Source organism: Myxocyprinus asiaticus, chromosome 24, assembly GCF_019703515.2.
Source record: "Myxocyprinus asiaticus isolate MX2 ecotype Aquarium Trade chromosome 24, UBuf_Myxa_2, whole genome shotgun sequence".
NCBI lineage: Eukaryota > Metazoa > Chordata > Actinopteri > Cypriniformes > Catostomidae > Myxocyprinus > Myxocyprinus asiaticus.
This window is the reverse complement of record NC_059367.1, coordinates 43,280,854-43,293,186: the sequence shown is the minus strand read 5'-3', so window position 1 is coordinate 43,293,186 and position 12,333 is coordinate 43,280,854. Positions and strand designations below refer to the sequence as shown.

Genomic DNA, 12,333 nt, shown 5'->3' with positions numbered 1-12,333 from the left:
TAGGTGTCAGTGTTGTAGTCAAGACCACCTAAACCGAGACCAAGTCAAGACCAAGACCAGAGTGTATCAAGACCGAGACAAGACCAAGACTTTGAGGGGTTGAGACCAAGTCAAGACCAAGACCAAGGCAGGGTGAGACCGAGTCAAGACCAAGACCAAGACCAGACCAGACCAGTGCGAGTCCCACACTGCATGACACACTTACGAAAAAATGTGGAACATGCAAACAATAGGCACTCCTCAAATTGACCTGAAAGATCCACATTCCCATAAAAACACCCACAGAAAACAAATGAAGATTCCTCTTCATTTACCTCTTTTATTGCCATATATATATATATATGTATGTGTGTGTGTATGTATCAGTGTACCATGAGAAATAATCAAAAGGCACTGCAGAGGTGAATTTTATGTGTGTGAATTTTCCTTTGTTTTCTATGAGCAAACAAACACAAACAAACACTAAGGAGCTGAAATCAACTTAACCATCTTTATTCAACACTCCTTTTCCAAGTTTTACCATCCACCTAAAACAATAACATTTTTGTGCAAGCATCGCATCAGGTTTTCTGGATGACTCTTCCCCTAGAAACCATCATTAAGTACAGAATATATCAAACAATTATTCAATACTGTCAGGTGTATTTTGTTGATTCATGTCTTTTATTTTGAAATTCTAGTTCCTGTTTCATGTCATGTGTTCCTGTTTCCCTTGTCATGTGATTCCTGTTTTCCCTCCATGTTCATGTGTCATGTTTTCATTGGTTTATTGTTTAATTATCTTGTTATCAGTTCATTGGTTTATGTTCCCCCATGTCCATGTATTTAAGCCTCATGTTTTCCATTGTGTAGTTGTCAAGTATTGAATGTGAATGTTGTTTTGTAGTCATAGTCAAGTCTAGTTTATGTTTTTGTTAGATCACGTTTATGGTTAGGGTTTTTGAATTTCACTTATATAATAAACTGCACTTGGGTTCTTCATCTTCACGTCATCTTCGTCATTGTCAGCAGCCAGCATACATTACAAATACTTAAGTCTTCACATTTCTCTGTTTTTTTTTTAAACAATATAGTAAGTTTTTTGTTGTTTTTGAACCAACAACAAGCCTTGTATAAATGTGTGCAATTTGCTAACCACATAGCTAAATCTATAAAATAGAACAAAGAATGCCAAACATAAGCAAAGCAGCCTATTCAAAAGGTCTCCACTCTCTGCTCTCACATCTCTAGCTCTCTCACCCAAGTGAGGGAGCGTAACTGCGGCGTGTAGCATTTATGTCGGAGCTGACATTAGCTAACGTTGATGTAACGTAACTTTATATACATTAGCTACATAGCTTTATGTGGCCTGTCTTGTCATTGTTTATCACAAGCAAAAATTTAACTTGGGAACAACAATTTGTCACTATATGCCCTGTCCCCTCAATCTCTCTCAAAGTTAACACTGCATTAGCTACATCCCTCAATATATGTTAACTAAATTAGGTAGCTTGTGCACCTAGCTAGGTGGCAAATAGCTGGCAAGCAACTGAAACTAGCGCCCTAAAAAACAGCAAATACATAGGTAGCTAATATGTATAGCTAATAGTCACTAAATCTCTTTGGGTGAGGGGTGAAGATGAGTTTAGGTACAGATGCTGCGTTCCATTCCACTTGATATCTCCGATCTCCGACTAAAGGCATTACAATGCCAGATGCACAGAAGATGATGTTAAAGGAAACAAAACTGCAATGCTCCTGTTAGCTTAGCAGGTGTTTGACTGTCACCAGAGATGTCTCTTAATAACCCAATTCATAAACAATCTGCAACGCTAGCATTTATGCTACAGGTGAACGAATATCAAAAGAGAGTATAATTTACCATGTTTTGAACACCTGCTACTCTGCTAACGTTTGTTAAACAAGCTTTAATATCATGTAATGTAGGAACTTTGACTAATTTATCTATATTATTTAATAAAAGTGAATGTTTATCACTTATTTTGTACATCATCCTGGGTGCTGACAAGATTGTGTGATGTCATGCACCTGCATCTCGGCGAAATCAGAGTTTAAAATTTCCGCACGACTTTCCAAGTTGTAATTACGACTTCAAGTGGCGTTCCATTGCACTTTTCCCAGTAGGAAGTTGGGAAACCAGACTTTCCGAGTTGAATGGAATGCAGCAAGAGGCAGATTGCTAACATTAGCTAGCTAGCTTTACTAGCATCACTTGCACTGCAGAATTTACTACTGCTGTGTGTTTTCTTTTGGATGCTTTTTTGCAGATTAACTCTTTGTGGTTTTGGTCAGTGTTTCCCAAACTTTCTGCCACGGCACACTTTTTACGATTAAAAAATTCCATGGCACACCACTATCCCACATAACCATCGTTGATGGTTTTCCTTTTCAAGAACTTGTCCATGTTTTCTGTCTGTCTTAGTAGCGTGAACTCGTAATGTTTGAAATTCGGCTATGCAAAAAATGCAAGTAACATAGGTACACTTTAAAATGAGGTCACAGATGCTAAGAACGCTAATTGGATAATGAAAAAACAACAAATTTGTGTTTTTTTCAATTTGAAGATTTGTTCATGCAAATTAATTCTTGCAACGGCACAGCAAATAATTGTTTTATTTATTTACTGTATTTTCAGGAAATAAAGTCGCACCTGACTATAAGTCACACCGGGTCAAAATCGCGTTGTTGAGTTTGGATCCGGCAGGCACTAGGACCTGAGAGCAGCCACCCGGCCTCCATTCACTGGTTCAGATGTCAATCGCGCTCCGTGAAGATTACAGTACCTCAGAATCTACACATCGTATCACGGTGTTTTTGGACTTGTTTAAAACTTTTAAAATGAATTTGCTTTTAGTAATCGTATCTAACAATTTCTCATATTCTTTTTATTTTTCATAAGAGAAACATGACAAGTAAGCCACATCTGTTCATAACATCTGTAACTCTATCCTGTGCACAAATAAACAGTGTTTAGTCTTTGAGTAAAACAATACACCTGTTGTATTCTATTCGTTCAGTTCACTGACTGAACATTTTTACTATAAGTGTGATGATGAAGTATCATTTTGTGGGCATGTGAGGAGCTGCGTTTGACAGCGGACTAGAGTTTGTTAGAACAATACTGTTGTGATGGACAAAATATTTATACTGTTGCATAAAATACATTGTAATGGAAAATATACTTAATTGGCAACTTTAAAACTCTTCTACCGTCTCTATGCCTTCACTAAAATACCGGTAAAAACTGTATTTATTTATTTTGAGGAATTTGATCATTTTCCATGGCACACCTGACAATCTTTTATGGCACACTAGTGGGCACAGTGGTTGGGAAACACTGGTTTAGGTAGACAGCTTGTATTACAGAAGATCTGGCTGACATCTCTCAGACAGCCACAGTTTCTTCTCCTGTCTCCCGCATTCACTATCTTGGAGTGCGTGTGAAGGAGGGCGGGGAGAGGTGACAGCCATTAACAGTAACAAAAATTTCAAATGAGAAATTAGTCAAGTTATTGCTTGCATTTGAAGCAGGAAGTTTTACATCCAATCACAGTAATGATGTTAACAAATAAATCAGACAATGCACAGGCAATTTAGTGATATCCCTGCAGCTGTGGTCTTGAAATAAAATCCAGAGCCCTCTTTGTCTGAGACCGAGACAAAACAGAGTAAAAAAGGTAGATTCCGAGACGAGACCTTCAAAAAGTGGTCTCGAGACTGGACTCGAGACCAAGACCGATCTCGAATTCTACAACACTGCTAGGTGATTTCTAGTGTGTTCTGGGTGACTGCCAGAGCATTGGTAGATGGTTGCTAGGGTGTTTTGGGTGGTTCCTGGAGCATTGGTAGGTGGTTGCTAGTGTGTTTTTAGAGCATTGTTAGGTGGTTGCCAGGGTTTTCTGAATGGATTTTAGTGCTAGGTGGTTGCTAAATTATACTAGGTGGCTGCTAGGGCATTGCTTCCTGGTTGCTATGATGTACTTGGTGGCTGCTAGGGCATTGCTAGGTGATTGCTATGGTGGTTTGGGTGGTTGCTAGGGCATTCTATGGTGTTTTGAGTGTTTAAGAGTATTGCTAGGTGGTTGCGATGGTGTACTGGGTGGCTGCTAGGGCATAGCTAGGTGATTGCTAGGGTGTTGCTAGGGTTGTTTGGGTGGTTGTTATGGCATTTCTAGGCTGTATTGAATGTTTTAGAGCATTTCTAGGTGGTTGCTATGGTGTACTGGGTAGCTGCTAGGGCATTGATAGCTGTTTGCTATGGTGTTCTGAGTGTTTTTTGCGCAGCAAGGTATTTGCTAGGGTGTTTTGGGTGGCTGCCAGTGCATTGGCAGGTTGTTGCTAAGGTGTTTTGGGTGTTTTTAGAGCATTGGTAGGTGGTTGCCAGGGTGTTCTGGATGGTTTTTAGTGCTAGGTGGTTGCTAAATTATTCTGGGTACCTGCTAGGGCATTGCTACAGTGTTTTTTGAGTGCTTTTAGAGCATTGCCATGAGGTTGCTGTGGTGTTCTGGGTGGTTGCTGGTGTGTTTTGAGTGGTTTTTAGTGTATTAATTTGCAGTTGCCTGGATGTTCTGGGTGGTTGCTAGGTCATTTCAAGCCGCATGATTTAAGGTATCATTCAAGTCTGTTGCATAAACTGTGCAGTGCGATGTTTAATATTTGACTATGACCTTTAGTAATAGTGAAGTTTGATAACAATGGATCACAAATCACACATGCACAACTTTTAACCATGCATTCTATTAAAAAATAATAAAGCTACCCATAGTGTCCAAACTTGATCACCAGATAATTTTGAATAATCAGTTTTAAGTACAAGTTATTCAAGTATAAACACTCATGGGCTACAGCATCATGCAAGGGAATGCACACTATAATACATATCACGTTTTGATGCATCATCTCATATGCAGGCATGAATATCTATGATGGGTGTGTGTTACGAACCTTCTGGGTTGCTGTGGAGACTGATTCCTGTAATGATTGGTATACAACACTGTGCAGTCCACTGCTATGGGAATCAGAGTACATGGTTGTACCAATGCCACTGTCAGCTAGAGGGAGACAGAGCAAGATTAATTTAGAAATATGCTCAAGCTAGAGTTTAAAGGAGCATTTAAGGCTAAATGCCACTTATGCATCTGTGACATGCTGTTGATTACCACAGAAAATAATTTCAAAACATCTATCAGTTTGTAAAAACAAACAAAAATTTTGTTTGCATGTTATAAGATTATTTAGTAGTCAACAATGGAAGTCTATGGGGCAAGTTTATGGCACAAACACACACTCTTACATGTGGTGGAGGTGGTCTTGGCACTGAGTTGGCACACTTTAGCATGCTGTTCTAATTCCGGCTCCTCAGGCTCCACTAGACAAGGTGGTTCGCAGAGGATGGGTACCATCCCACCTGGCATCAACTGGGCAGCGCCACCCTGTGGACCCCTGGGCACTGTCCTCTCCCTACGCCACTTGATCAGGGCCACCCTGTCCCGAATAGACTTGCCCACAATCTTTGCATCACTCTCGTGGAAGAAACCAGACTCAACCTGACAGAAGGTAGAGAGGAGGGGTGTATTTTTAGAGTAGAGAGACTGAAATGAGGGATCTATTTTAGGAACAGAGGAATGCAGCATGTGAAAGTAAAGGAAAAATAAAAAAGCAAGCCAAAGTCTGTGCACTTAGCGAAGACAGCTTAATATAGATAGACTGCAACTGATATGACATATAAAGATAAAACAGCTACTAGCAAGACCAGGAATAAGTGATAGAGAAATGGTTAGTTTTATAATGAAGGACCCAAGATATCCATGTGATGTCAAAGACAGATCGAATATCATCCTAAAATCAAAAGAAAGATATAAGATATTATATTTAGAAAATGCATGCAGAAAATTTTTAGGATTTGCTTCTGTTTTGACATTTATTTTCATGACAGTTAAACACATTTTGTCCCCAAATCCTCATTACTGTAGTGGATCTGGATGCTTAACTTTAGAGCTTTTTTGAACAAAAAGTCATAGGTTAAAATCCATCCTGAGGCGATATGTAATGTTGTGTGTGTTTGCGCTTTATTTCATATGTGATCTTTGGGTTGTGATTAATGCTGCGCAGTGCTTGGCCCCGTAATTTCAGCCTGCATCTATATTTAGGGCCCAAGCACTGAAGATCGGAGGCCCTAGTGGTTCCCAAACCCGTTCCTGGAGGCCCCCCAACGCTGCACATTTTGTATATCTCCCTTTTCTGACACACCCAATTCAGGCCTTCGAGTCTCCACTAACGAGCTGATTTCAATTCATCAGCTAATTAGTGGAGACTGTGGTGTGTTTGATTAGGGAGATGTGTAGTGTTGGGGGGCCTCCAGGAACAGGGTTGGGAACAACTGTTCTAAGGATTATTATTATTATTATTATTCTTTTCAAGGTTTTCGTTACTTTTGGGGTCCTTAACATGCGTGAAAACTCATCATCGGCCATTTGGGGGGGGGGCTCTGTAGTGCCTAGAGTTGTAATGTCTAGAGTTTTACTTCACACAACAAACCAACTAGTTCCAAGAAAAATCTCACTTATCGTGTACAAAAAAGGCAATGTACAAGACTATAGCTGCATCCGAATTCGCGTACTATATGAGTATGTTCAGCATTTTATAAAGAACATATTTTCAGCCATTAAAACAGTATGTTCTGTAGTGCCCCTGTAGGGACATTTAAGGGAATTTCTGTAGCAGTCACCAAAATTGGTACATACTGAATATAGTTCTCATAAAGCTGGACAAATGTATCATTACGGTCATTAGCGCCACCCAACAGGAAGTCAGCCATTTTTTATTTTTTTGAAAATTGCAGGCTTTGAACTTTTAAATACTCCTCCTAGGGGATTCATGTGACTGGCCCCAAATGTGGGCAACATTATGCCAAGATACTGAAGATGCTAAATTGCGAAATGATTTTTGATATATTGAATGGTGTTGCCATGGCGAGGCAATAAATTAAACACACAAAAAAAGGGAAACGGAAAGTGTCTTATATCTTTTGTGTGCATTATGCGATTTAGATCAAATCAAGCTGTATGTTTGGTCTTGGGGGCTGATCACATGGATATGGCTTTTGTGGGACACAGTCGTAGCACCACCAACTGGCAGCAGGAAGTGTGACACTTATAACAGACGTTGAAATAGCCCTCTTATGCTTATCTGAATTGCTTCCAGATTGCTTACAATAATGTCAAGACACTGCTGATGTCAAATTATGAAAGGACTCTTGATATCTTAAATATTATTACCATGGCAATGCATTCAATGTTAACATTCCTTTCTTCGTATATATGTGTGGTTTTGAGGCACTTGGCATGCTTAAAATGTTATGAAATTTGACACAAATATCAGAGTTGTTGGCCATTAGGGCTGGGCAAAAGTCAACACATGGGTGTCGAGGTGGGGGCTCTATAGCGTTATCTTTTGACTAAAGTGGTGGGGTCAGTTTCACCTACATTCACCAAACTTAGAACATATATTGTTCTCATCAAGCCGTACAACTTTCAAAATAGCAATCATTAGCTCTGCCCAACAGGAAGTCAGCCATTTTGCAATGAAATTGCAGGCCCTGAACTTTTTTTCATGCGATATATTGAACGGTGTTGCCATGGCGAGGCAATAAATTTATGGCAAAAAATGGGAAACAGGAAGTGTCTCATTTCTTCTGCGTGTATTGTGTGATTTAGATCAACACTGAGCTCTATGTTAGTAATGGGGGCTGATCACATGGATATGGCTACTGTGGGTCACGGTCATAGCGCCACCAACTGGAAACAGGAAGTGTGGCACTTACAACAGACTTTGATAAAGTCCTCCTACATTTACCCAAATCGCTTCAAAATTGTTAACAATAATGTAAAGACACCACTGATGTAAAATTGTGAAGGGATCCTTGATATTTTGAAAAGTGTTGTCATGGCAACGGATCAAATTCTATGATGTTGTAGTGTATTCGGGTTTATTTGACAAACTCAGCCATATGTTTAATAACGCTTATGACATGAATGTGGCTAAGGTGGGTTATGGTCATAAGGCCTCCAGCTGGCAACAATAGATGTTCAAGGGTATTCCAAAACTTGCCATAATTACACATTTATTACATTTGCCACACACATCAAAGTTGTCAATCATTATGTCTGAGCAGAAGGTAAAACATGTTTTCTTACTTGTTTACTCAACCAAATGCATGTGTCCATTTTACGTCATTTTCCGAAAGCCACTGGAAATATTGCTTGCAGCAATATTTCAAATTATTTTCATGAGATTTTTTGCTAGATTTCCATTAAATAATTACTTAATTACTATTTTGTTTAAACCAACATTTATTACTACCACAATGTATAAATAAATTTGCAATGTACATAATATATCATGTTCTTTTTACAGTAATGAGAATGAGATTTTGCATTATGTTTAATTATAATTTGGAGGCTACATAAAGTTGGCACTTAATTGTCTTAAAAATTATGTCACAATGCAAAAATGCAAAAGATATGACTTCTAATTTTTTAATCTTTTTGATTTAAGTGTGAAATATGACCCAGATATGTTTGTGTGAGATTCACTCAGGTATGCTTGAATACATCAATTCTTTCAAGTTGGTCTGTGTCAAATGTGAAAAATTAAAGGATAAATATCTGTCTATTAAATAAACGGTTGAGGGGGTGAAACAGGGAAATGCGTGGATGGCTGTTTCAGTCAATCAGATCAAATATCAGCTGCTGACTCATTTTCCCTTTAGCAAACATTCACACATATTACAATGCTCACATTACATAATATGTGATTAAAGAAAGAGGATTTACCGATGTTAACTTGCTCCAGGAAGAAATCTGTATGTGCATACTTGATTATCTACAGTTTGCTCTCAGGCCCATTCTACTTCTTAACACAAGCATGTCTAGAATTTTACTTCACACAACAAACCAACCAGTTCCAAGAAAAATCCCACTTATCGTGTACAAAAAAGACAATGTACAAGACTGTAGCTGCATCCGAATTCGCGTACTATAAGAGTATGTTCAGCATTTGATAAAGAACGTACTTTCAGCCATTAAAACAGTATGTTCTTTCAGTATGCAGGTGAGTAGTATGAACACATTCCTGAGCATTGTTAATCCAGGAACGTGGGCATTGTCCCGTAACCCAAATAAATGAAATAGGTACAACTACTGCAAAAATAATTTAGTCTGGTTTTGTACAATTAACCACATTTTCTCAGCTCCCGTGGTTATATGGGATAGTAAAGTGTCCATTGGATGCACACTTCAGAATCTCACCAGATGTAGCAAGTTATCCAGGATCTTTGGCCTACTGATTTATAAACACTGAGGATTCGGACACACTACTCATTTGAGATACTGCTTTTGGTACCCTAAGTAAAATAGAAGTATGCATATTCAAACGTGGGGTGTGTCATGAGGCAATCATCCTATGAAGCATTGTGAATGATGAAATTGAATAAAAACATTTTTTTAAAACAGTACAATATAACTATTGACTTATATTCATGGATTACAAGGAAAAATATACTGTATATTTCTTAATTTAAGTGCAAAATTATACATAAGATATATACAAATTAGGGCAGTTAATCGATTAAAATGTTTAATTGAATTAATTACATAATGTGCCGATTAACTAATCAAATTAATCGCAATTAATCTCATACATCAATATCTACTGAGAGGCCCCCAAATAACAATAATTTTGTACATAATAATTATACTATATTATATACACTCACTGAGCACTTTATTAGGAACACTATGGTCTTAATAAAGTTCAGTAGTGAATGAACATTACTAATACTTTATAATATACATGTAATACATCTAGCAGAAATAATTGTCTATTATGTTTATAAGAGTATTTAGTGGTCAACTAATTGTTTTTTTATGGCCAATGATATGATACCTAGAAAACAGGGTAGCAAATGGCTGATATGATGCCATGATTATTATGTACAATATAATTTATTGTCAGCAAATAAAATGAGCACAAATTTGCTGGGATACTTTTTTACACAATATTTAATACAAATGTATTAACTGGCCAATCAGGCATAGTTACCAGCCGTTGCCAATGAACTGAAAATGGCACTTTTGATTGGTGTTTGGACTGAGAGAACAAACAACAGTATTGACATCATTATCACGCACCATCTCCTGTGCCACAGCCTCAGGAACCTCTTTCTCCAGCTCAAAGGTGAACTCTATAGCGCCTCCGTCCCTGTACTTGCCCTTCAGTCTGCGCGGGTCCTCCACCCACAGCTTCAGAGCGATGGACGTCTGTCTCCTATCGTCTTCCTCGGCTAACTCCACCCTCACACCCGTGTCCTCCGCAAAGAATGCATGGTTCAACAGGTCCTTTATGGAGTAACTGGGGACATAAGTGCTTTTTATTCCCTCATGAATAAGACTTCATTACATTATTTCATTAGAGATCAAATCTACAGAGTTTAAATGTTCTCAGTTGTATTACAGCGTGTACCCAAACAAACAGAGGAGTGAGTCCTTATCTAGAACATCCAAACCCCTCACTCCCAAAGCAAAGGGAAATGCAACAATATCAGTTAAAAATTTAAGATGGCAGATGAATATAATTATCATTCACTACTGAAAAATATTGATTAAATATTGAGTAAATATTGATTAAAAAAGTTCCATTTCTATTAAAAAAAATGCTATTTTACCCAATACTTGCAAACTACTTACATTGATTTAAACGTGTTTAAAACATATTACATATTAATATGTTTAATATGTATGATTAAACAACATGAAAAAACTGTCCTGAAAGCCTGAGCTCCTGAAATAATCATATATAATGAATATAATGAAGTATGAGTTACTTTTTACAAGTGACTGTTGTGAATTCCACGTTTAGAAAGTTTAGGATATTGCGTTATGTGTAGTGCATTTTTAAAAAATCGACATATTCACAACGCAAGTTATACATTCTGACTAGCATGTAACATAGTTCAAGTTCAGCTGTTTATGGTCTTCATTGTCTGTGCAGTTGTAAATATGACATCTATATTGTGGATACAGTGATTAATGTCACATATATACAGTTGAAGTCAGAAGTTTACATACACCTTAGCCAAATACATTTAAACTCAATTTTTCACAATTCCTGATATTTAATCATAGAAAACATTCCCTGTCTTAGGTCAGTTAGAATCACTACTTTATTTTAAGAATGTGAAATGTCAGAATAATAGTAGAGAGAATAATTTATTTCAACTTTTATTTCTTTCATCACATTCCCAGTGGGTCAGAAGTTTGCATACACTTTGTTAGTATTTGGTAGTATTGCCTTTAAATTGTTTAACTTGGGTCAAACATTTTGGGTAGCCTTCCACAAGCTTCTCACAATAAGTTGCTGGAATTTTGGCCCATTCCTCCAGACAGAACTGGTGTAACTGAGTCAGGTTTGTAGGCCTCCTTGCTCGCACACGCTTTTTCAGTTCTGCCCACAAATATTCTATCAGATTGAGGTCAGGGCTTTGTGATGGCCACTCCAGTACCTTGACTTTGCTGTCCTTAAGCCATTTTGCCACAACTTTGGAGGTATTCTTGGATTCATTGTCCATTTGGAAGACCCATTTGCGACCACGCTTTAACTTCCTGGCTGATGTCTTCAGATGTTGCTTCAATATATCCACATAATTTTCCTTCCTCATGATGCCAACTATTTTGTGAAGTGCACCAGTCCCTCCTGCAGCAAAGCACCCCCACAACATGATGCTGCCACCTCCATGCTTCACGGTTGGGATGGTGTTATTCAGCTTGCAAGCCTCACCCTTTTTCCTCCAAACATAATGATGGTCATTATGGCCGAAAAGTTAAATTTTTGTTTCATCAGACCAGAGGGAAAAGTAAGATCTTTGTCCCCATGTGCACTTGCAAACTGTAGTCTGGCTTTTAATGGCGGTTTTAGAGCAGTGGCTTCTTCCTTGCTGAGCAGCCTTTCAGGTTATGTTGATATAGGACTTGTTTTACTGTGGATATAGATACTTGTCTACCTGTTTCCTCCAGCATCTTCACAAGGTCCTTTGCTGTTGTTCTGGGATTGATTTGCACTTTTTGCACCAAACTATGTTCATCTCTAGGAGACAGAATGCATCTCCTTCCTGAGCAGTATAATGGCTGCATGGTCCCATGGTGTTTATACTTGTGTACTATTGTTTGTACAGATGAACGTGGTACCTTCAGGCATATTGGAAATTGCTCCCAAGGATGAACCAAACTTGAGGAGGTCCAAACATTTTTTTTCAGAGGTCTTGGCTGATTTCTTTTG

General features: G+C 38.2%; 1 protein-coding gene across 2 annotated transcripts in view; it reads right to left on the bottom strand.

Annotated features, from left to right (window-relative positions):
- Positions 1-12,333, bottom strand: part of LOC127414894 (serine/threonine-protein kinase WNK2-like) — a 160,088-nt gene that overhangs the window by 93,307 nt on the left and 54,448 nt on the right. For both annotated transcript variants that reach the window (XM_051653270.1, XM_051653269.1), the window contains exons 7-9: positions 10,191-10,410; positions 5,294-5,546; positions 4,945-5,051 (exon numbers count right to left, since the gene is read on the bottom strand). In XM_051653270.1, coding sequence (XP_051509230.1) covers positions 4,945-5,051; positions 5,294-5,546; positions 10,191-10,410 — 580 coding nt within the window. The remainder of the gene's footprint in view (positions 1-4,944; positions 5,052-5,293; positions 5,547-10,190; positions 10,411-12,333) is intronic.